General features: G+C 31.6%; 2 protein-coding genes across 2 annotated transcripts; both read right to left on the bottom strand.

The window, feature by feature from the left end:
- Nucleotides 1-456: 456 nt before the first annotated feature.
- On the bottom strand, nt 457-2,074 carry LOC125073950 (beclin-1-like protein). The gene has a single exon (XM_047685071.1). It carries the CDS (start codon nt 1,859-1,861, stop codon nt 581-583), a length of 1,281 nt encoding a protein of 426 aa, XP_047541027.1. The 5' UTR covers nt 1,862-2,074; the 3' UTR covers nt 457-580.
- Nucleotides 2,075-3,055: 981 nt separating this feature from the next.
- LOC125074011 (homeobox protein ceh-33-like) lies at nt 3,056-13,465 on the bottom strand. Its single transcript, XM_047685178.1, has 6 exons — nt 13,345-13,465; nt 9,173-9,813; nt 8,825-8,982; nt 8,358-8,487; nt 7,035-7,157; nt 3,056-3,554 (listed from the first exon to the last, which is right to left on the bottom strand). Exons 2-6 carry the CDS (start codon nt 9,793-9,795, stop codon nt 3,434-3,436), a joined length of 1,155 nt encoding a protein of 384 aa, XP_047541134.1. The 5' UTR covers nt 9,796-9,813; nt 13,345-13,465; the 3' UTR covers nt 3,056-3,433.
- Nucleotides 13,466-25,908: the final 12,443 nt, after the last annotated feature.

Below are 25,908 nucleotides of genomic sequence, written 5' to 3'. Positions count from 1 at the left end.
AATACCAAAAGTTTCAACATAAAGTATACTGTTACTAATATAAATTAGAACTCATTGATTTTTTTTCTTTTTTCATTAGAGTTATGGAATCACATGCTTTTTTAACTACCACAAAGCTTAAATCACGATTATTATAAAAGTAATGTGTAAAAATAATTGAAATAAAGAAAAGTAAACATAGTACATATAATCGTATATATTTATGCATCCGATGGAAGTTTTATGGAACAAAAAATTTCTATACTCTAAAATTATAATAAATAAATAATTAAGATAATTAAATTGATGATTTGTGGTTAGGTATATAAATTTATTTTATATTGGTTATTGATGAATCATTATGACAGAGGTAAAATCCGGTTTAATTACAAGATAACATGATTTTTTTTTGTGTTAAATAATAAATGAACAAATGCATTCTTCCTAAAAATCATATAATTATTTTTTTCACTGGAATACATTACTCTTTTTTCAGTATCTATATAATTTTTTACAATTTTTCCTACATTATATTATAATATTTACAAAAATTATGAATTAACATAATATTATCTAATAAAATATCACAGACAAAAAATATTTATGTTTCAACTTTATCTTCACTAATCTGTGATGAAATCCATGTTAAGGCCCATTTTAAATTAGTCAACATATATTTAAGAGCTTTTGTCCAATGTTCCTCGGAATTAAATTGTATTTTGATCGAATAAGCGTGTGGAGGGGATGCTGTATCTTCAATTTTGCCTTTATCTATTCTGTAAGGCAAGCAAAAACCAGTGTTACCCTTTTCAACTTGTTCCTTGAATTGTTGTAAGCAATCTAAAAAAGCAACCATTGCTGCATCAAACTTTGTATCCCACAGAAATCGAAATCCCCCAGAACCATATAATGGCAATACTTTCTGATCTTCCAGCACCTCAATGTATGAATGATTGCCATATGGTATTAATCTATATCTCTGGAAGCAGAAATTTATCTTTCTAGCCAATGAGGATAAGAGTAGAACAGTCTGCCCCCATGCTGCATTAATTTCTGACCAATCAACCGGAGCTGTAGGCAGCCGTCCAAGCCTGAAATTATTTATTATACCAAATTGGCCTGAATCTGATATATGAAATGTTGCTTTAAATATGTTTGTCTTCTTGAGCTTCTCCAGTTGAGCTTGCGTGTAAGACAATTGACATTCATAGAACTTCATTTGATCTTCCGTCGTCATTAAGTCCTTTCTATACCGTGTGTATTCTCTCCAATATATATCTTGCTCTACTTCTAGTCTCTCCTTTTCTTTCTCTTGCACCTCTATCTCATCCTTCATTGCCTTCTCTTCTTTTTGTAATGCTGATAATTCCTGTAACAATCTGTTTTGTTCTTGTTTCCAATCCTCGAGCTCCTTTTCAAGGCCTTCCAAATTCAAATCTTCTTTATCATCTTCTAATTTCTTTAAATAATCGTTGTAGTCCTTCCATTCAGCCTCTGTCTGTCGCAATTGATTATCCATTAATTCTAGAAGCGTATCTGTACATTCGTCACATAGGGGGTGGTCGACATCAGAATTATTTGAGAGTAAATCATATAAAGTCGCCTTGACGTGTAGTTGGTGACCTATAGAGGTGGTCTCCCATCCATCTGAGATGACCATGAACCCATTAGCTCCATTACCTGATTCGGACATACGGAAAGGCGGGACATAGTGCTCTAAGCTAGATGCCTGTAAATCTAAATCTGCCTCGTTGTTTCGTCGAATCTGGAGTGTTAGATCAGCTATAGTGTGTTCTCCGAGGTTATTTAACGACTCGTCGAGTTTCAAAGGCTGAAGGCATCGCTGACAAGAGAAATTGACGAAGGATTTCGTGTCACTCATTATAGCGCAATATTTACCACTATTACATGAAAGAAAGACATTCAAACGAACGTTTTTAAATATTTTACAGATCCAATAACTTTATGTGAGAGTAACAGTTTGTTTTTTGTTATGTAATTGAATGCCTTTGCCGTTAATTTAATTAAAACTGTTGTATAATTTTGAAAACTTATAAAAGTAGATCAAACAAAGACTACTTCCGACTTGCGCAAAATATTATTTATCCAATTGTCACCTGTCAAAGTCAATTTGTCAAATAGTTAGTGTTACCAAATTATTTATATAATTTCTACCATGACTGTCATGACCATCTTTCTTACCAGTCATGTTCAATAAAATACTAATATTTTCCTTACCATATATGAAACAAGAACTTAAATTTGTAGATAAACACATACACGTCTTGTAAAGAAATAATACACTATTACCTACTTTAAAAACAAATTTGAGATGATAATGTACAGACAAAATTTTGTAATTCGTAATTTCGTTTTGTGTTCATAAACCGTCATCTCATGTTTGCATATAATAAAAAAAAACTGACTTTTTATAAATATGTTTAATTAAATAATATGAATTATCATAGTAACGACGATTATTTGTAATATTATTAGTTTTATTTTGAAAACAATTTATCTTATATAGTTACGTTATATGAAATAAAAATACTTCGAAACTGTATAACCAATAACCGTAAAAGTTTGCACATTTATGTATGTTTTACATAGTGAATCTTCTAATGCAAAGCACTTTGTAATAACTCGTCGCTAGATGTCGCTACATATTCAACGTCTGTAGCTTTCATCTAAATGTCATCAGCCCAGCCATGACTATTTTATAAATGCAAGATGTCTGCCAATAGCGGTAGAGACAATTTCATTTCTAAAATGCCAATAAAACTAAATTGTTATTCTTTGATAATTATATTTAATAAGATTTTTAGACTAGAATATAATGATTAAGTTTAACAGCACCGTTATATTTACATTGATATGATTTTTGACACTTTTGAATCCTGCAACTGAACAATATGTTTTCTTAACAATAATCGAATAAAAGATCTAACAGTGATCATAGAAACAGCAATATTAAAAAAAAGTATTATTTTATACAAAAAAGTTGCAAACATTTTAAAAACGAAGCTTTTATTTATTATATTTTGAAAATATAATGGCAACATAGCATAGCATTTTTTTATGAACTTAGTATGTTTATAATTATTTGTATGAATACTATTCTAGTTACGGATAATAATTTACTAATAAATGAATAGTAAAATTCAAGTAGATTTGGCTATTAGTACGATACAAGAAACGCATTTGATCATACGTAATATATACTAGTTATATAGCTAGCTTAAAATACTTTAATTAATCTTATATTCAATATACTTTGGAACAAACTTTAAAACATAAAAAATAGTAAGGTTATAAAATTATATATCTATTACATAATCTATATACAAATTGAAGGTGGTTTTTAAGAGGTACTAAATTATTTTAAATATGACACTGTTTTTGAAAAAATAGAAGCTACTAAAACATTTATATTTCTTCATATAGCAACACTGGTTTAATGTGGATTTCCATGCAAATAGTGTGAGGCGTCCTGCAATTTATAATAGCTATTTGGGATAAAAGACTGGGTCAAGCCTCCTTGAGAACCGACGTACTGAGCTGGTACGAGCATTTCACTGAAACAAATACAAAAATTACTAACACACTTAATGCTTGGAATTCATATTTCCTATGAAAAATTGTTTATCCATAGAACATTTTGTCTGACGTTACAATTTTTTTTTTGTTTCAGATTAAAAATAATATTGTCTACACGCGTAGCTGCTTCTACATCGAATAGTTTTTTTATTGCTTGAGTACCTATATAATTTTCAATACGTAAGTAATGATGGCAAGGGATATTTTTTTTTATATAATATGTAGGCGTGCACATAGTCCAGTCCACCAGATTGTAAGTGGTCAACATATACACATTGGTGCTTTAGGAAATGATTAATGCCACTCCTTGCACACAATGCTCCGCCAACATTCGGAACTAAGAAAGTTTTGTCCGTTGTAACCAGCATACCTATAGTTACATTAGCTCATGCACCCTTCCGACCGGAATACAACAATACAAAATATTGCTGGTTAGCGTTATATGTATGATGAGTAAGCGGGACACTAAAGTAAACCAAAATCAGAAATAATTTTGACGTTTAATTTTTTTTTTTATTATTATTATTATTGATTGAACAAGGCAATTGTTAGACAGACATGTGTTGATAAATCAATAATAAAATTTATGCATCATTAAAAAAACTGGCATTTTTACCATTCCGAAATCACTTGCCAAGTCACCCTCATTAAGGAGTCATTAATCAATGCTACAAAGGGCCACATGTGTAAGGGTAGTCTATTGTTTTTATATTCACTGGTCGAAAGATGAGGCTGAATAATGTAGCATCGTGTTAAAATGTGCGATTTCCTACAAGGGTCAAGGATACTTTGTTTTATTGAGTCGCAATTCTAAAATGTATATTAGCATACTTCAAATAAAGGATGGTTCTTTCACATTTTTGTGTAAGCTTTGAAATATTCTATTCATAAAAATATTCTTCGATACAGATTGTTTTTGTAAGCAATTTTTGCGACGTTTTTGCCAAAACACAAAAATATTTATTTAAAAAAAAATTAATAAAAGCAAAACAAATTGCGTCGATTTCAGAAGTCGGATCGCTGAAAATGTAGGTCGTCAATAAAAATAAAAAGTACGCGTATGCACGTGAATAATAATAATAATTTTTATCTTATTAATAAAACAATAACTATTATTAAGAAAAATGTCATTTCATATTTTTTTACCACAAGTATAGCTCTTTCAATTTCAAATAATTTACACTTAATTAGCGGTTAGCGTTAAAGCGTGCAACTTCGGGGTGATACCAAATCAAATCAAATAAAAAAATTGTAAATCAGTATTATGGACATATGCAGTATCGTAATACTCCATAATACTGATGTATCGACTGCAATATTTACCAATCCGCAACAAATATTTGATGGCCACAGTTGCTATGCTCCGTAACCGTAATAGCGCCATTGAATTTTAAATAAAAAAAAAAAAAAATTCATAAAGTTGTTAGAGAGCTCTTACTTAAGACGTACATACTAAAGGTCTAGGTTAGGTTAGGTTTATACTGACGATAATAATTAAATAAATATAAACAAAACCCTTGAATCGTCATTTACAGAATTATATTGAGTAAGTTACTCTTTTCCAAAAGTTGAGATACATTATGTTAGTTAAATACAATTATATAGATACCTATATAATATATCCTGTCCAAAAAAAAAATTAATAATTTTCGTTTATAATTATTTAGAAGTCGTATGAACATTTGCCATGAACCCGTATTGGAGCAGCATGGTGGAATAAGCTCCTAACCTAAATCAATGCAAATATATATACTAATAGGTATTGTAATATACCTACTAGTATATACCGAAAAACCACTAAATGATTAATCACGTAATCTCAGAAACTATAACACTTACAGTTAAACTATAAAACTTATAGTATGTAGACATCCTTTAATGTACATTCGTTAATACGTTCCGGATTTTATCGAAACTCTACCCCTAATGGGTTAAAACATGGGTTGGAAGTTTATGTTTTATAAATTTCGCGTGGGTAAAGCCATAGGTTCAGCTATTATATCAACATTAATGTTACAAAGATACCTCTATAAAAATTGAATAGTAATTGTCGTTGGTATGTAGGAATGTAATCTCCTTAACTAATCCAACAATTCCAAAAATGTTTTCACTAGTGATATAAATTGTTATATTTATATCATACCATTTCATTTATTATATTAATTGCGAAGCCGGGGCGGAGCGCTACGATTTTTTTCAAATTCAAATTTAATAATAATAAAAAAGAGTTTTATTTTTACTTTAGAACTTTATACTAACTAAAAAATGTTGCCATATTCGTAAGGAATTCGTACATTCGACAATACGACAGTTCGTAGTCACGTATTTAGACTCGTAAAAATATGTCACAAAAAAAAGTAATGGACCACACACTCTGACCTTGAATTTAATACTAAACAAAGGACCACAGATGAAACAATCGTTGTTTGGTTTATGGTAATAAAAATGGCGGGTATTAAGTGCCTTAACAATTTAATACAAATATTTTAATCTATATTGTTTATAAATCACATTAATTGCGCGTGTGTGTGTACGTGTAAACGCCAAACGATTTTTTGAAATTTATTTAAAATAATTGTCATCATAAATATTTAGAACACCATTTTTTTATGCCTCGTTCTAGTGTCTAGTTTGTAAAGTCACAAATTCCGAGGTCCCAATACTCCAAGTCGTGCTATTAAAAAGTTATTTTAAAGGGGTTTTTCCGTGAATTCTCAGTGGCAACTCCATAGCCTCCAATCATAAAGATTAAAGTCCTTCCTTAACACTTTTCAGTCGTGTTGGAATTGTCGGTCATCATAATAATAGTAACTAGTGAATCTCGCGCTAAGCATTGCATTTATTCAAAAGTATTTTTAAGAAATTTTTGGAACAAAAGTTTTGTTTTGATTTCATTTCATTATAAACTGCAAGTGAATTATCTCCATTTGGCGCCAAAATGGTGAAACCTCTTTTAAATGAAATTTTTAATATTAAATATTATATATTAATTCAGTTAGTACCTACTGGAGTTTGTCGAAAACAATTTGGTTTAATTTTGTTTACGTTTTTTATTTTTTTCTTATACATCCATAGCGCCGCCCTGTAACCAGCCAGTAACTTTTTCAAAATAAATTACTTGTTAATTCGTAACACTTTAGTATATTGCCATCAAGAATCCTCTTTAATTACCTGCACATCTAAGGCTGGAGCTCTTAAAAAATAAGACCATTTTTTATGTGCAGCAACCCCATAATCAATCTATAAATATAAATGATAACCACTGGATTTATCGTCAATTTTCAGAGATGACAAAATTAGGAAGATGAATCTTTCTTTATTTTTTTTATTTATTGTGTATCGAAAATTCATTCATTTAATAAAAAAAATCGATTACGGCGCGGCATTTTTTACATTTCCCAGAGGCTAAGGTTGAATATGAATATAATGATTTAAAACTACCAAAAGTATAAACTTACGGTCTATTACTCTGCTGGGGAGTTCTGTCTCTCTGTCTTCTATTTTTGAACCAGTTCGAAACTTGAGTCAGTGTGAGACCAGTCTTCTGGGCAAGCGCTCGCTTCTCATCTGGTGTTGGATATCTGGAATTAAATTTAATAAAATAAAATGTTCTATATTCAGGTAGAAGAAGTAAAATTCAACAGCCTGTTAATGTTCTACTGCTGGACAAAGGCCTCCTCTCCCTCTTGAAGAGAATGGTTTTGGAACTCACGCTAACACACACACGTTGGATACACGTGGCAAATTCTCATTCACCACGGATAGTTTCACGATGTTTTCCTTCACCGCAACGCGATAAATTTTAAACAGTAATTAAACGCATATAAATTTAATGTTGCTTATTCGAAACCGTAATCATCGATTACGATTCAAGTGTTCTAACTATTGAGCTATCACGGGTCATCTTCAAACAGGCTCTTATTAGTACATGGACAGCATGAAATCTAAAACACACTTGAACATCGATTAAAAAAGCTAAATTAAGCAATTCCATCATTAAAACGTACGTTATATTTGTCGATGTTTAATACTACAACAATTATTATTACGATCATTTACGAGACTTCATATTTCTAGACATTATAAAAAGATCGTTGTTTTATTTTTGTTTAACGCGCGTATCACTGCGAACCCGCTTAATATTTTGACAAAATCAAAATAGTCTGAGCCGAGATGGCCCAGTAGTTAGAACGCGTGCATCTTAACTGGTGCTCGGCGGTGAAGGAAAACATCCTGAGGAAACCTGCATGTGTCTAATTTCCACGAAATTTTGCCACATGTGTATTCCATCAACCCGCATTGAAGCAGCGTGGTGGAATAAGCTTCTCACCTTCTCCTGAAAGGGAGAGGAGGCCTTAGCCCAGCAGTGGGAAATTTACAGGCTGTTAATGTAAAAATGTAATCTAAAAATAATCTTTACTCAAGTAGGCTCATAACAGTATTTTATAATCGTCATGTTACAGTATTGAATTAAATGTAGAGCTACCATAGGTTCGGAAAGTAGATTCTATCGAGAAGAACCGGCAAGTAACTCAGTAGTTACTCTTTTCCACCATTTTGATTAAGTATAGTATGTTAGTAAAGTACAATATTTTTTTTATGTATCTCGTCTAGAAATCAATAAATACTAAGTCCAATTTAAGCGTTTTAACTACAATTAAACATAAAACATAATTTTTGACGACAACCCAAGGAGCCCAAGGAGTCAAAATCGAAAATCGATGTTTACATTTGCCGGCGGCCCGTATAGCGTTAAGCTATTAAATGTTATATATATTTACCGATTTCTATAGTAACAGTCTTTCAACGCGTTTCTACTCTTTTCTTTAAAACAGTAAACAGTTTCTTCACCGTCCCATATCGTCTTTGGCAGAGGATACTTCTTCCTCAGCCTATATTTATCTACAGCACCTAAAAAAAGTCTACGAATTAACATAATGACATTTATTACCTTTGACAGTTCTATGGCTTAAAAAGTAAATGTCTTAATAATTTTATTTATACTTGCAGCTTTAAGCCATTGCGGCTTAAAGCTGCAAGTATACGTATAAAAAAATTAAGGTTATGATTATTTTGCAAATACCCAGAATACTAGAAATATTATATAATCTAATTGTAAAAATGTTTTTATAATTACTTATTATACATAAATTCTGCCCTTATTAATTAATAAACAATATATAGTGTAAATAATTTGGTACCTTTAACTATGACGTAGTAGCATTTTTTTATTTATAGAATAACTTACCCAAGGGTCTTCCCCTAACTTTTTCGGCTTCCTTGTAATGAGCTTTGAACCACAGCTTTTGAAGGTCGCTATGATGTCGTGGCGGGAAAGGATGCTTTTCCAGTATCGCGTATAGTTCTTGAAAAACTCCATGATGAAAAGCCACAAGCGCACGCGCCCTAAAATTTTTTTTTATTACTAATTTTTTAATGTTTTTTTTGTATTTCGAAAATTTCAAACATTAATCGACTCGATTGTACTACTTTTTAATTCAATAATAATGAGCAAAAAGAATATTGTAAGCCCGATTCAAAGTTTCTTTACACCTTAGTTTATTAAAAAACAAAAAGAATTTGCATTGTTTCAAACCTTAACACTGTTTCGTTCCCTCGCAACAGCTCCGTCGTTGGCAAACTCCATAAAAATGCCGCCAATTTTTCTATATCGCCTTTCTGTTGTAAAGCTTCGCACACACATTGCACTTGCTCCGAATTGAAATTTAAACATCTACGCATACTATTCTCATTATCCGCAAAGTATTGTTGCTGTCTATCTCTATCGTTATTCACAACATTTTCAAAAGCATTATTTATTTCTATTTCCACCATCGGATTGTTTTCGTTTTGAACATTTTTCATGGATACGTCATTAAAGTAGCTCGAGCGTCGGTCTTCGTTATCGATTTGTGAAAAAAAGTTATCATTAATTGGCGGCAATTTAAGTTCGAAATTTAAATACTTTTTGCTTCTAGGCGACAGATAGTTTTCGAAAGAATTCTTATTGCTTTCTTGTAAGTAAACCTCCTTCCTGTCATCTGTTCGGACCTTTTGTTTGCATGAAAAATATTGTTTCTCAGCAATGTCTGGTTGAGTGTAAAAATTTCCATTTTGCTGTTCGTAAGGAAATGATGGTAATGACGTTTCAGACTCGCTTGTCAAATCGCTGGATGGACTGAGGCGGTCTGAACAAGTTTCCATATTTGTGGATTTCATCACAAAAACAGTTCTTATCTGAAATAATTTACTATACATTACTAACAAAATTTATATGATAATAAAAATAAAAAACATATGAATCCAATAATTAAAAACAACTAAATTATTTTTATGATATTACCTATTTTGGCTTGTTTTTTATTTGGATTAAATATGAAATTTAAATTGAACTGAAAAGGAAAACCAGCACAAACAAATATGTAAAGAAAAAAATTATATAAATATTTAGTTATAAAATGTAAAATATTAAAATTGTCTACAGTTTAATATTTTTGGATAATAATAAAAAATATTATTTTATTTATAATTCGAAAATTGATGTTTACTGGAATCGATTATTCATTTTGTTAATCGAATTATGACTGATCTTAGGATTTTATTACCTGTGGAAAAAGGAAAAGAATAGTGGCGGGTTTTTACAAAACATTACGTTTGAAGGAAATAAAAACGGCGGGTTTCCTAACTCAACAGAGATACAATTCATAAATTGATGAAATGACAATTAAGTATGACTATTATTATGTAAGTAATTTGAGAGCATTTAACATTTACAAAAAAAATATGTAAATTTGACAGGCGCAATTCATTGTCGTTCCAATTTAATTGTAAAAACGTACTGAAATTTAATTAATTCATTCGAATTATCTGCATTTATTTCGGTGCATTTACTTTTATTTACTTGCCAATATTTAAAAAAAAAGCTAAATCTGTCAAATATTTAAAACGGATTTCCTCTATCGAGTAAAAAATATTGTATTTAAAAATAACAAACGGAGAATACGAAAATATCGATTGTTTCCAAAACATCCCGCGACAACCGAAGCTATATTTTAAACCGGAATTTCTTTTAAAAACAAAAGGCATCACTTGAAGCCTTTATCAGCGTGTCTAGCGAAAATTTAAAATGTTAATTGAAATTAAAATACAGATGTAACATATATATTCTAATACATTAAAATAATAATAAATATATATATATATTCGAATACTTTAAAAAAGGTAATAATTGTTTGTTTGTATGTAGTAAGTATGTATGTATTGCTTGTATGTAATCTCCATAAAAAATAATCCAATTTAAAAAAAAAAAACATTGGTAGAAAGCTACATTATTTCTGAGTGCTTATAAGGTAGTTTATTATATCCTGTCTATATGTTTATATTCTATCATTTTGCGCGGGTCGATAGTGTGTGATATTTTATTGGCGCAAAAATCAACAAAAAACATTTTTTTATTTTAAAGTACATATAATTTCTTAGGCCGCCATAAGAATAAAATGTCTCAGAATTTTAGTGAAATATTCCTATTCGTCGTTTCAAAAGTAAACATTCCTAGCGTTTTACTTTTTCACGTATTCGATACACGACTCTTGACTCTTCCTTTTTAATCTTAAATTAATAATACATTATTACTGCCTTACAAAAGAAAGACCCGCCGCGTCTAAACGCGATAAACTCAAAAACTACTATTTTCACCAATGGCCAATGCTTCATTATTTATAATTTACTAGCGACCCGCCCCGGCTTCGCACGGGTGCAATGTGGGTAATCCCTAAGAGATACCATCATAGACTTATTTGAAGACCGTTTTAAGGTGTACAATACATACAATGAAGTACATTATTTTGATCTATCTCGTAGGGTTCAGTCAGCGTTTACAATGTAAGCGAAAAAAATGTATAAATTTACGACATAACATTAGAAACTTTTAAAATTATCAGTGTTACTTAACTATATTGTCTATGTATTATATACAAAAACCTTCCTCTCGAATCACTCTATTTATTTAAAAAAACCGCATCAAAATCCGTTGCGTAGTTTTAAAGATTTAAGCATACAAACGGACATAGGGACAGAAAAAGCGACTTTGTTTTATACTATGTAAAGATTTGTGTAAATTGGCTGAAATATGACCATTATTGTCGTAGATGTTGTAAAAAAACATGACAAATGGGAACTTTATAGGCGTGCGCCGCGTAAAAAAAAATAGAGTTACATGTATCAATACATCAAACGCTTTAATTATCATGTAAAGTCTTAAATAATTCAGATAAATGTCAAGTTCCACCGATGGGAGTGGAAACGAGAACTAGTAAGAAACTCCGTAGGTAATATCTTTCACCAAATATGTTACATCGTATTAAGCATGTCGAACTACTTGGTGGTTGGTACCTACCACCAAGAACTCATCATATGCCGCTAAACAGTAATACTTAGGATTGTTGCGTTCCGGTCTAAAGGGCTGTATTACCAAACAGGCACAAGGGACATAACATTTTAGTTCTCAGGTGATATGAGAAATAATCAGGTGGTATCCTCCCAGACGGGCACAAAGCCAAGTAAAGACTTGCCTCACCTATATTATCTTTTTTTGAGTCAATAGAGTGTATAGTCACTTTTTACTAGTTTTTTTTTTACTTCACTTATTAGTTTGGTCAAATCTTGCAACGGAGGTTCATACCAATTCACCGGAACAATAGCACCGGAACTTAAATTTGGAATATATGCAACTTTGATTACGATACTATAATATGGTACTATGGATTTTGTCTCATGATGGGCGGCCATCGGAACTTCTTAAATACTCGAAGTATCTCTGTCGTATTTGAGCTGATTGGATTTATTTTAATAATAAGATCAACTTATGGTATCCAGGGTCTCGTAATGGCGTCGAAAAGTAGCCAAGAAACTCCTCATCAGTATAATCAACTTAACGTCATCGCATTCGGGATCTTTTCTTCGTTCTAATTCATGACTTATATAAACCTTATTTTCTTAAAGGTATGTTTTTTGTATATTTTATGATTTAAGTAACGGCATTTTACTGGAAAAGCTAAACCGCCGTACCTGTTTTAAGAATGTTGGATTATCAATAATAAATACGTTACGAGATTCCTTATTTCATTATTAACTTTATTTTAATTGTAATATTTTAGTAAGAGGACTATAATCTTGTTTGTTGTTTCTACCTTTTTAGTTATCCATATAAATAATCCCCAGTAATATGTTTTAATATTAATGTGCAATTATTTTACGACATTGGCGGTGACATAAAAATACATATTACATACCTAATTACCTTTTTAAATTAACCGCATATACTTCTCCGATTACAACATACCTACTAAAAGTATTCCCGTTGACATCGTGTTTTGTTTATTAAAAAAAATCGTAAGCGTAAAACATATATTAAGAATAACTATATATTTTTTTAATTGTATAAAAACTATATATAGAACGATATATTTTTTTAATTCTATGGTAAAAGAACGCACAGATATTTTTCAAATTTTAGATTATTTTTTGTACGTCTATGCCCCAGTATTCGTTTTCTAACAATTTTTTAAAATACTAAATCAAAAATAGACATTTAACTACATATATATTATATACTCAAAACTATTCCTATTTCAATAAAATTTAATTACATAATATAATTTATGTATTATTTATTTTTCTAATATAAACAATAACACAAAAATAAACTTGCCCTGAAAGTATATTTTAAAGTGTATTAAATAAATGTAAAAAGTATAACAAAATTCTTACCCCTTGTTCACTATACCCAATATTGCACAAAACATCAATCACTATAATTATTCATTCACAATTCAACACAAAAAAAAATGTCTAAGAATGGCACATCCTCACTCAATGGAGTCATGGGGTCAAATGACAAAATATTTCATACAGTACCGTCTGTACCTGAACGAGAGGGGTTGTGTGAAAGAGATACGAGATGGGCGGAGTCCGGGGCCCGGTGTCGATTTTCTTTTTAATTTTTATAACGACCTTTTTGGTGGAACGCCTTTTTACAGCCAGGTGTGTTTGGTTGGATAGGTTTGTTTTTTTTATTTTAAATACTTTACAACCGCTTGACGAAGTAGGTTTTACATTTGGTTTAAACTCGGATGGTCACTGCTTCAATCCTCGTTCATGAAAAATATGAATATTGCATTATTTTTTTATCGTTTTTTATAAAATATTGTACTAAAATATATTTTCTTCATAATGTAAGATAATTAGGAAATAATTTAACATGGATTTTCAATTATTACTATCTGTAATAATATGATTCTTAAACAACATAGGTACCTAAGTTTTGCTTAAACTGTAAAGCTTATTATGTGCATGAAATACTATGATTAGAAAAAACATACATTGTTCTATAAATACAAAAAGCTTCAATATATAATTTTAAATGTCTTCTTCTGAAGATTTTTATCTACGAATTATTTATTAATTAAATAATTCAAAAAACGAACTGACTGCTTTCCAAACTACGGAACTCAATATAGTTACTTTAAAAAAAAAAACAAAATGAAATAACTTGTTTAAAAACATACCTCATTCCTTTTGACTTATATCTCAAACAAACTATTTAAACCGACCGATATTTTATTGATATTATTATTTTGAAGGATAGAAACCATAATTATACTATTCCGTGAATATTTTATCTGACAAGCTATTATTGCCCAATCCGCCACCAAAATTGGGAACAAAGATGTTAAGCCCCTTATGCCTGTAGCTCTACTGGGTCACTCACCCTTCAAATAAACACAACAATACTGGGTACTGTTGTTTGGAGGTAGAAAATCTGGTACGTACCCAGACGGGCAACGGGTGGACGAAATCCTACCACCAAGTTAATTATTAATTGACCACATTATTATATAAAAACAAACAATAACAATAACAAACACTTCTCTGAGAGACAGACAAATAGAAGAATATACAATAACCAAGAAAACGGATAATAAGTACATTTTAGATTCAGTTCCAAGTCCGAAAAATATATAAAAACCTATCGGCATTATACAGAATTCCGTAACAAAGTTATTCGTTAAATTAAATATTGCATTTATGTAAAAATTGTTATTCGATTTCGCAAAAAAATCTTGTGTACAGTTTTCCGGTATACGTGAGAACAAAACATCGTTCATACTGCGAAATCGACTTGTATTGACCGACGGACAGCTAAACGAGTGTATTATGAAACTTATATATACGTATAATACTTGTAAGGGTGTATCTGTCCGTTATTATACGCAGAGAATGATATGGGCCATCTGATGATAAATAGTCACCGCCGCATCCCTTATTTTTGTGGTCTAGTTTAAAGGGCCAGTGTAACTACAGGCATGAAGATGTTCCTCATCTATACATATAACAAAATTGGAGTGTCTGTTTGTAATATAAAAATAACCGCGTTTTACTAAATGCATATGTATGTATACATGGTACATATACCTAAATAACATTTTTTACAATGTTTGTCTGTCTGTCTGTTTGCTCTGAATAATGTCTGGAATGGCTGGACCGATTTTGACAGGACCTTCACTGGCTGATAGCTGATGTAATAAGGAGTAAATTAGGCTACTTTCATTTTAGAATTCACGCTTTTTTAATAAATTCGCGGGCACTTCAAGTCTTATATATATTTGTTTATTATATTAAATTGTATGCTATGTCAATATTATTACTAAATACACAATATATAAGATTTTTAGTTATGTAAAAAATATCTAAATAATACAGTTTTAACTAGTTCGTCTAACTAGTTAGTATCACCACACCAACCTTGGTTGGTGGCGCAATGGTGATATGAGTAATAGTAAGTACTTACCACGAGGAACCTTTTTTATTAAATATATGTAATTCTCTACCCCCCCCCCTCTCACTCTTCGAGCAACAATTACCGGCTTCAGTGCCATCTTAAGAATCATTGTCAAAAGTAGAGCCTGTAAATATTATAAATTCTCCTAAAGCAAAGTTAAAGCAAGATGGCTACATGGTTGGAATGCATGCGGCATTTTAAACAAAACCAAAATCAAAATATACTTTATTCAAGTAGGCTTTTACAAGCACTTTTGAATCGTCATTTAACAAACTATTTAAAGTAAAACTACCACCAGTTCGAAATGTAGATTCTTCCGAGAAGAACCGGCAAGGAACTCAGTAGTTACTCTTTTTCAACATCTAAAAATACAGTCATGTTAGTTAAATAGAATTATATAAGTATGTCATGTCTCCTGCCTGGAAGTCAACAAGCATTAACTCCACGCTTTTTTATCATCAATATAATCTTGTATCGAATAATATGCCTTCTTTACCAATGATTGCCACTGAATTATCAAGTACTTAATTTGTGTATTTAATTCATCTCGTGCTCGGTAGTGACTAAACCTGAATTTCAATATCAATGAAATTCTGCCAAATATGTATCCACCTACATGTAATAGAGCAGCGTGGAATAGGCTCCAACCCTTCTCTTAAATGGAGACTATGCCTTAGCCCAACAGTATTACATTTACAAATTTAATTTTGTTGATATTATTTTGTTGATATTATTGGAGCCGAGATGGCCCAGTGGTTAGAACGCGTGCATCTTAACCGATGATTTCGGGTTCAAACCCAGGCAGGCACCACTGAATTTTCATGTGCTTAATTTGTGTTTATAATTCATCTCGTGCTCGGCGGTGAAGGAAAACATCGTAAGGAAACCTGCATGTGTCTAATTTTAACGAAATTGTGCCACATGTGTATTCCGCCAACCCGCATTGGAGCAGCGTGGTGTAATATGCTCCAAACCTTGTCCTCAAAGGGAGAGAAGGCCCTTAGCCCAGCAGTGAGAAAATTTACAGGCTGCTAATGCTAATGATATTATTGACGTTTTACTTTTAAATATATTTCCTCGTACAGAGTATCAAATAACTTCACACGGCGAGTTTGCTAAGTGGATCTCATGGTTTGTTTTATCTGTATTTTATGAAATGTTCAAATGTCAGCGTTTTAGCTTTCCACAGTTCCCACGTCCCACGACGTTCACACAGTATTATCACCTATACATATAAAATTGACTGGCTGTGTCTGTAATTATAATAATGAAACTATTAATGGTAGAGTAGTATACTCCTCATTATAAGAAGTATTTTTTTTATTGATAATAAGTCGACTGACCACCACCATATAATGCGCCACCAATTATGAATACCAATTTTAAGCCTGCCGTTACACTAGTGTACTCACCCTTCAAACTAAATTTATATATATAGTATTACTGTTTAGCGGTTTTGGGATGAGCGGCTAGTTCTTAACAACACAGATCTACGTAAAGCCCTACCACCAAGGTTTATAGCTTATTCCACCTCAAAATGTATCCAATTCGGTATTAAAATCTCATCCGGAATATTCAGGTTTTCTCACTAAAGTTTCCTTAATCCACCAATCACGGAAAGCATAAAATTTTAACTACGAATCTGTTATTATCCAGATATTCTACTTAAAGGCAATATTAAGAAAGCCAGTTTAAAAAAAAGACATTGCATCCGTCTGTTTATTTTAAATATGTTGCATTAACTCTGCTATCAGCAAGTCGGTAGAAAATATTTACGAATGGATATGGGTATGATGGATTGCACTGTTCGTTTTCAATGTAAGAAAGGACCTATGTTATACCTTTTTGTACACAAATAATATTGACTTCCTAAACATGTGTTTTAATAAATAAGTTCATCATAATGATTTGCTTTAGCTGGTTCTTCTAAGTGTGAGGTATTGCTCTCCGAATCGGTGGTAGATACGTGAAAGTCAATAAGCATGTAGATACTTAATTCAACAAGATTATTTGACAAAATATTATAAATCTGCTTAAATTTAATTTTCAGCCAACCCTTAGATGCACAGGGGATATACTGTGGAAGTAATATATTTGTACCTATATATAAAGTACCACTCACTGAATAAACACGAAAACTCAGAAACTATAACACCTACAAACTTGAAATTTGGCTTATAGGTTACTTATAGGGTGTAGACATCCGCTAAGAACGGGTTTTACGAAACTCCCCGAAGAGGGTAAAACGGAGGTTGGAAGTTTGTGTTTTATAAATTTCGCGCGAGTAAAGCCGCAGGTTAAGCTAGTACACAATAAAACCAAAACCAAACAACGGTAACAGCAATTAACACACAAATTTAAAAATAATTGAGACGATAGTGATCATATTTGTTATGACACTGGAAAAAAACAAAACACATGCAACAACATACTCGACAAAATTAATGATTTACAAAACACTGATGAAATCGTGATTTTTGTGAATGAAATCCGCAGATTGTAATACAGTGTGAATGAACTGTATACTTCAAAACAACCCAGATACGATTATTCGGTTCGCATTGAATGAATATTTAGAAAAATTCAAACTAAACAAAACTAAAAAGTCATCACTCGATCGCGTAAAAAAAATTCAATCTTGCATTTAATACTGCTGGCGTTCTACATACATTTAATATGATTTCGCGATTTACGATTTAACTACGCACAACTTGTTTTTTAATTATAATCTATATTTGTTATTAGAATATAGTATTTAAACTAACTAAAAGTCGAGATGGCCCAGTGGTTAGAACGCGTGCATCTTAACCGATGATTTCGGGTTCAAACCCAGGCAGGCACCACTGAATTTTCATGTGCTTAATTTGTGTTTATAATTCATCTCGTGCTCGGCGGTGAAGGAAAACATCGTGAGGAAACCTGCATGTGTCTAATTTCAACGAAATTCTGCCACATGTGTATTCCGCCAACCCGCATTGGAGCAGCGTGGTGGAATATGTTCCAAACCTTCTCCTCAAAGGGAGAGGAGGCCTTTATCCCAGGAGTGGGACATTTACGGGCTGCTAATGAATTTAAACTAAATACTTTTTAAGCCGAAATTTACTCGAAATGTTTAGACACGTGAATCTTAAATGATTGCGGGTTCAAGTCGAAACAACACCGCATTTTGTATAATTTGTTTTTATCATCATCATAATTGTGGAAATCATTGTGAGAAAAGCATGTGTCGGATGATAATCTACCACATATGTATCCTGACTCGCATGGAGCATCGTGGTGGATAAATCAAAGCTTTTCCTCAAATGAGCGCTTAGACCAGCAATGGGGCAGTATGTTATTTTTTAAGTAACTTTTAAAACTCGGTTTTATAAAAAAATCAATATGTAACTTTACCAGTATACACACGACCAATTTCAATGAAACTTTCATGAATATGTGTATATCAACATAGGACCTCGAGATCTGAGGCCTTATGTTTAGCCACTGAACCCACGAGACCGTTACGGTGTATTTGCTGTGTGAATCTACATTTAAAACTCAATAAAAAAAAAACAGATTTTTCTATCATTCTTCGAAAACTAGTAAAGCCATTGGTCCTGCGTTTGAACTCTTTCTGGTCGTATCTGATTTACCTTCCCATCAGATTATCAGAGTTAGGGAATAGAGAGTACACCTGTGCTTGAGCACACACTCGTACACTATAATATATCCTGGGTTAGCTGGTCTCCCTTAAGATTGACCACTGTAGCAAAATCGCTCAAGACGACATTATTATCCGTATTTATGAGAATGCACGATAAGTAAATCTGATCATATTAGTATAACGAAAAGAACTTGAATAAAAAAATATTTAAGCTTTTTGTCATTCGATTCTTAATTGAAATTTTGTCCAGATTGCTGAAATCGCTTCCGTTTAATCTGTTTGATCGACTAAAATCGTTTCGTGTTAAACCGCTGTTAGTGTCAATCAAAGAGCGCGCTGTTCAATTTTTAAATGATATTCTGCATTTATAAAAAAAAAAAAACAAAGAATATTATAATGGCCAATCATTTTCTAGATAACGAATAAAAGTTAATTATTATTATTTTCTTCGTGTGAAGTACGATAAATACAGAAGGGGTAAAAACCGGGATCTTCAGTCGACTGCATCAGGCTGATAAATAAAAAAGAGAATTATGCATACTTTCCCTTTTATTATTATTTTTAAAATGAATACAATAATGTTAAGTTTAAAGCAATGAGTTTAGCCGATATCAAAGTAAAAACATTAATATAAAAATACGTACCGCTTATAATCTCGTGTTTTGTAACGGGATACCGTTGGACGAAAAATGCATACCTTTGACACCCGACGCATGTGAACTCTTTTGTTGTTTTACTAGAATTCGTAAAAAAAAAAATACGTATTGACGTATTTCATAACTAATAATTAGGTTGTTTTTTTATGTTATTTTTCATTGTAATTATTTTATTTACAAGCGTAAAAATGTATTATAACTAATGCATAGTTTGTATTATTTAACTCGAAGCTATGTTTTTTTTTATTTTATTATGATGGCAACTGGGCAACCACCCTTAGACATAGACACCAAGCAATATTAACCATTACTTACACCAATGCGCCACCAACCTTAGGAGATACGATGCTATATATCTTGTGTGTGCTGTCACACTGACTCCCTCACCTTTCAGACATAGACGCCAAGCAATATTAACCATTACTTACACCAATGCGCCACCAACCTTAGGAGATACGATGCTATATATCTTGTGTGTGCTGTCACACTGACTCCCTCACCTTTCAATATCTATTGCTGTTTGGCGGCTGAATATCTGATCATAAGGTGCCTAGCCAGACGGTTTTACACAAAGTCCTAACACCAAGTATAATTCCATAAGTATGTTTTCTTGTCACCTATTGGAAAAAGTATCTTAACTATCACCAAGAAGTTCCATACTTAGGCACTGCCTTCCAGAATCGTTATGCTATCTTTAAAATAATAGAAGGAAAACCAGGCGCTTATGAGATTTAAGCAAAAGTGTTTGTTTGGCACGCCTGTTATTTTATTAATTAGTTATAGATGAAATCAAATATTTATACTAGCCGATATAATGTAATCAATATTCCATTACAATAACAAATCATGGCGCCAATTTGACCTCCCATAGCGACATTCAACCGACAAAGGGACCGATGTTTTATGTTACAAAACAAAGTATATATGGAAAAATGCAAAGTATACTTTTTAATGAAACCCGCTGTGGCAGCGGCTTCTAACGAATCTAGAAATGGAGAATTATATAAGATATAAGATCTTTTCAAATTTACTTGTACTTGTAGGTACTCAACTACTCACCTGGGTACTACCCACTCATCATATACGTATACTACCGCCAAGCAAAAATATCAAAAAATACATTTTTTTTAATCAGCACGACCTGTTGTTTGAACCCAGTACCACGGGATCTGTGCCTCAATACCAAGCCACTAGACCAACGAGGCAGTCAATAACTTACACTTACCACCCACTTGTCAGATATTCTAGCGACAAAGGTACCGTTTAAGTGTGAGTGTGCTAATGTAACTACAGGCACAAAGGATACTCAAACTCAAACTCAAAGTAAATTAATTTAAGTCGTCCAATTCTGTCCTCCTATCAATTGACCAAAAAAATCAGAACGCTGTTCAGAGACCCCTTTTCCTGTTACAGAAAATATTGAGTTTAGTGGGTATGGAATATACACGCAAAACTTAACCCACATAATTTTTTTCTCACGACGTATTCATTTAACGCTAAGCATAGCGGAGACAAAAAATCAAGTACTTAAAAACTCAGTTGTGCTTAGTTAGCTCAACCTGCAACCTTCGTTACTTGGGCGACATTGGATCCCATGCAACTAAGTAAAGTTCAAGATCTTTAAAGGCACCAGAAGATCATATTTTTTTATATCAAATGTTAAATTTTATAAACTCAAAATAAAAAATCATACATTATTCAGTTACATGCCAACACCGAAGTTTATCTCAAACGATAATACACCTAAATCACTCAACTTAATAAGCTCGTAACTTGATACTAGATAAACGAGCGATGCAAATATATCTCCATACAGCTATGTCTAGAAAGAGATGGATTATATCCATCATATTGTACAAATTTGCCATCCCTTTCGCACTTTCCATGGATATATTTTCAAAATAGTATTGACTGTACTATGTTTTCCACAGCACTATGGATACACCCCTTACTTTATTCTCCAATCAGAGCGTTTCAAACTCACCCTCGTATACATCCAACCAATCACAGGACAGGAATTGTCAGGTGTGATCAATAGGTGTATTGTTACACAGGATGCTTAAAAAACGGCTCCGATGTTAGGGAATTTCGGATGAAAGGGATGTTTTAACGGGTGTAAAAAATGAGAGTGTTGTATTTATTATTTTATTAACATTAATAACTAAAATACCAATATTTGAGGTACCAACTAGATGGTAGCAAAATATCACCTGAGTTTTATATACTTGTGAAGTTTCCAAGTACTCATATGTATGTGTTTTACTGCATACTAGTGCCCGCTCATTGGTCGAAATTCGACCTTCAGTCTTTGTTAAAAATAGAAGATACATTCATTCGAAAAATAGGAAAAACTTGCCATTACTAAAATAAAAAATAAAAACTTAAGAAATGATAATAATCCCGTTATTAATTGGCAGTATGTAAACCATGTATGTTATATTAAATTGAATACAATGTATTTGTAAAACATATTCAATTTCCAATTTTTTCTACAAAATATATTTATGAATACTAACATGGTTGATCTAGGACAATATACCTAGGTCTAACTGTATGATAAACTAGTCATCAAAAGAAATATAGATCTGTATACTAAGGAACGGATCTTAGATGACCAACAAGTCAGGTGAGTAGCATCTAGCCAGATGCAGCAAATAGCTCTACAACCCAATAAACTACAACTATACGAATTTCTTAAGGAAGATGTGATAAGGAATGTCGTGATATTAATATAATTTATACCCTATAAAACGCAGGAATAATTTAGCTTTGTACCAGTAAAATATTTATAAATTTGGAACTCTTTTTAATATTAATACAGATTTAGTTCCTTAACAATGAGTATCAAATCACTACACTCGACATTTTAACTTAACACTACGCGGCTTAAACAGACCCGACCTTTCCAATAACTGACAACACATCGAAGTAATCCATTATGATATCGTGAGAATATTAAAAGATTTCGAAGATACGTTTACTAAGATCAGGTGGTGCTACCTGATTTTGTATAAATGTATTGTTTTGTTGTAATCCTCAGTAGTGGTAGGTACGTATATTGGCAACACACCACAACCAAAGAGTACTGTGATTGGTTAGATATTTTAATATATCTGATATTAGTGATGAATTTAATTTGGAATATAACCTTCAATGTTTTCCTTCAATCGTATTTATGATATAAACAAGAGCAATTACATCTTAGATACTGGGCAGAAAACATGACATTGAGTGCTTAAGAATTGATTAAAAAAAAAACAGATTAATAAAAGTTTCTGTAAATAATTTACTATAATGTTTACATAGTAAGATTATAATGTATGTATGTAATCTGTAATTATTTTTTCCCTATTAAGTTTTGTAATAAGTTATAATGTTATATTATCTGTAAGTGAATGTAACGATTCTTTGAGAAAATAAATTGTTGGATCAGCCATAACGACCCCATGTCACATTATACTTGGTGGTAGGTCTTTGTGCAAGCCTGTCTGGGCAGGTACCACCCACTCATCAGATATTCTACCGCCAAACAACAGTATTCAGTATTGTTGTGTCTACATCTTACATTAACATCTTAGTTCCCAAGGTTGATGACACATTGCCGATGTAGAATGGTTAATATTTCTTACAACGCCTTTGTCTATGGGCGGTGGTGACCACTGACCATAAGGTGGCCCATATGCTATACTACCATAAAAAAAATGTTCGATTCCCGTTCATCTATACTAATATTAAAAATGCGATAGTAACTCTGTCTATCTATAAGGATTCCACGGCTAAATCATTGAACCTAATTTGATGAGATTTGGTTTGAAGCTAGCTTGAATCCAATGGAAAGACCGGTCTCCTTATACGCAGGCAAAGCCGCGAGCGAATATTAGTTACAAATATTTCTATAGATCATACATTGACTTATATGTTTACTATACATATAAGACAATGAGGTCATACGGCTATTTGCCTATTTGTAATTCGGTTTGTTACGTTTGTGTCGTATTTTTAAACTCAAGACAGGATTTCCTAAGAACTGTTGAGTATAAAAATATATTTTATAATTAATCACTAGCACAGATTATACAAATTAATTTGTGTGTTTCTTAATTTAAAATTAAAAATAAAACACATTTTAATAAAAAATAAAAAACGAGACGATTATATCAAGAAATAGAAGCATAAATGTATTTTTTTAATTCTAAGATACAAAATATCTCTAATTATTAATGATATGACACCTTCGAAATAATAATATCATATTAGTGGCAACTAATACATTAATACAGATCCGAGTTCAATGAGATATTATTAAAAAAAAATGTAGTTTTTTTTTTAATATTTGTCGCTCTATTAACGTCAAGCACCGGTAAGGGTGTATATTGTTACTGTTGAAAGCCACAGGGAATTGAAATGCGCAATTCATATAAAGATCTGTCGACAAAATGGTGGCCATTGTTAGATGAATTGAATAGTGTTGTAACTTTAATCTTTAATCAGAATTAAAAAAAAATGTTTACATTACATATGACGAAATAATAAAAAAATAAGTAATTTATGATTTTCTTCTATGTACATATAATAAGCAGGTCTTCTTGTAATTATTTACACATTACATATGTATTGATCAAGATTCTTAATAAAGACGAGTAATTAGACGAGTTAACAAAATTAAAAAATTAAAATCAATCACCTATAAATTAAATCAAAATTAACGAACATGTACTTGCATAAAACAAAGAGAAAAATAAAATCAATGATTATTTTTCAATAATGACATATTTATTTTTATATTTCCTACGAGCTGCAACGCTGTTACAAGCAGCTAGCCAAGTGTGCGTCAAAATTCGATTGCGCATAAGTAGTGTCAAGCAACAATAGTGCTGTTCATTTCGCTCCCAATCTATTGTGTCCTTTGTTGGAATACTCGTAACTGCGGATTAACGCTGTCACGCCTTTAAGAGAAACATTCGAAATTCAAACCTACGTTAAATTACGAAAAGCTTGTTTTTAATTATTTTTCGAATTTCGAACTTCGCTATGCTCCGAACACGTCGATATATTGCTTTTGCTGAAACCAATGGAAATTAAACTTTGTGTTTATTCAGCGAAGGTTGATTTAAGAATGGTTTTGTGAATTTTACGATAAATCTATATTTTAAAGATTAGCAGACATTTGGGAACATATTTTTTTTGGGATTAGTGTAATCCAGCGTGGAATTTGTTTATTTTGCTTGAGATGTTTAAGTATAGATAAAATAATTTCTTGATCCATTAAACAAACACACAAATACACTCCACTAATGACATTAGTAAAAAAATATTAACAGTCTTACTTATAATCGTTGTTTAGCGGGTAAGTTTAAGAAAAAGAATGACAGAATATTTCTATATCTGTCAACATTGATTCGATATTTGATGCATAAATAATGATAAATAATTTAAGTGACATTACATTTAACATAATTATAAAAAGACGTGTCATTTCGCACTACGGAGAAGCATTAATTGTCCTAAACTTCTTCGTCCCATTTTCGACATTCTCCCTCCTAAAGTCCTATAAATGTTGAATGTTTGTTGACGTTTGTGTTTAGTCCATTTTGTTCTTTATTTTTGTTAATATATTAAATGTAATAAAAAAAATCCAATTGAGTGCTATATCTTATTACATAATATATATATATATATAGTTTAGAGTACTAACAATTATTTGTAATTTACTTAATTTTTGTGTTGTTCTAGGCTAAGGATTAACAAGGAAATTGTTATTACTATGCTAGTCTTCAAAATTTAATTGAGTCTCTTTACTCAACCGTACTGATCAATCTCTTTCTTGTCTTCTCCGTCCTACGTGACATTGGCGAAATAATCTGTGCCCTGACAGCACAACTAAAAGCCATTCAACTAAGAATTTAAATGATTTGAATTTAATTAGCATTAAATAATATGTATTCGATTTTGATACTGCACGTCAGTGTTCCGCGCACCCCATTTGCCTTTTCTTTTAATAATCTGTGGATAAAACTCTCTTTAGGATTATTTAAATTCAGAATTTATTTGCATAAACGATATATATATGAATAGTTTTTTAATGATAATTAATCAATTAGGTAAACAAATTTACTATCGATTGTCAAATACTATATTAGAAGTAGAATATTTTATTCGATAATCTATCTAATATAAATGTGTGCCGGGTTTAT

Source organism: Vanessa atalanta, chromosome 26 (genome assembly GCF_905147765.1).
Source record: "Vanessa atalanta chromosome 26, ilVanAtal1.2, whole genome shotgun sequence".
Classification (NCBI taxonomy): domain Eukaryota; kingdom Metazoa; phylum Arthropoda; class Insecta; order Lepidoptera; family Nymphalidae; genus Vanessa; species Vanessa atalanta.
Note: the sequence above shows the minus strand (reverse complement) of the source record. Positions and strands in the feature narration are given on the sequence as shown.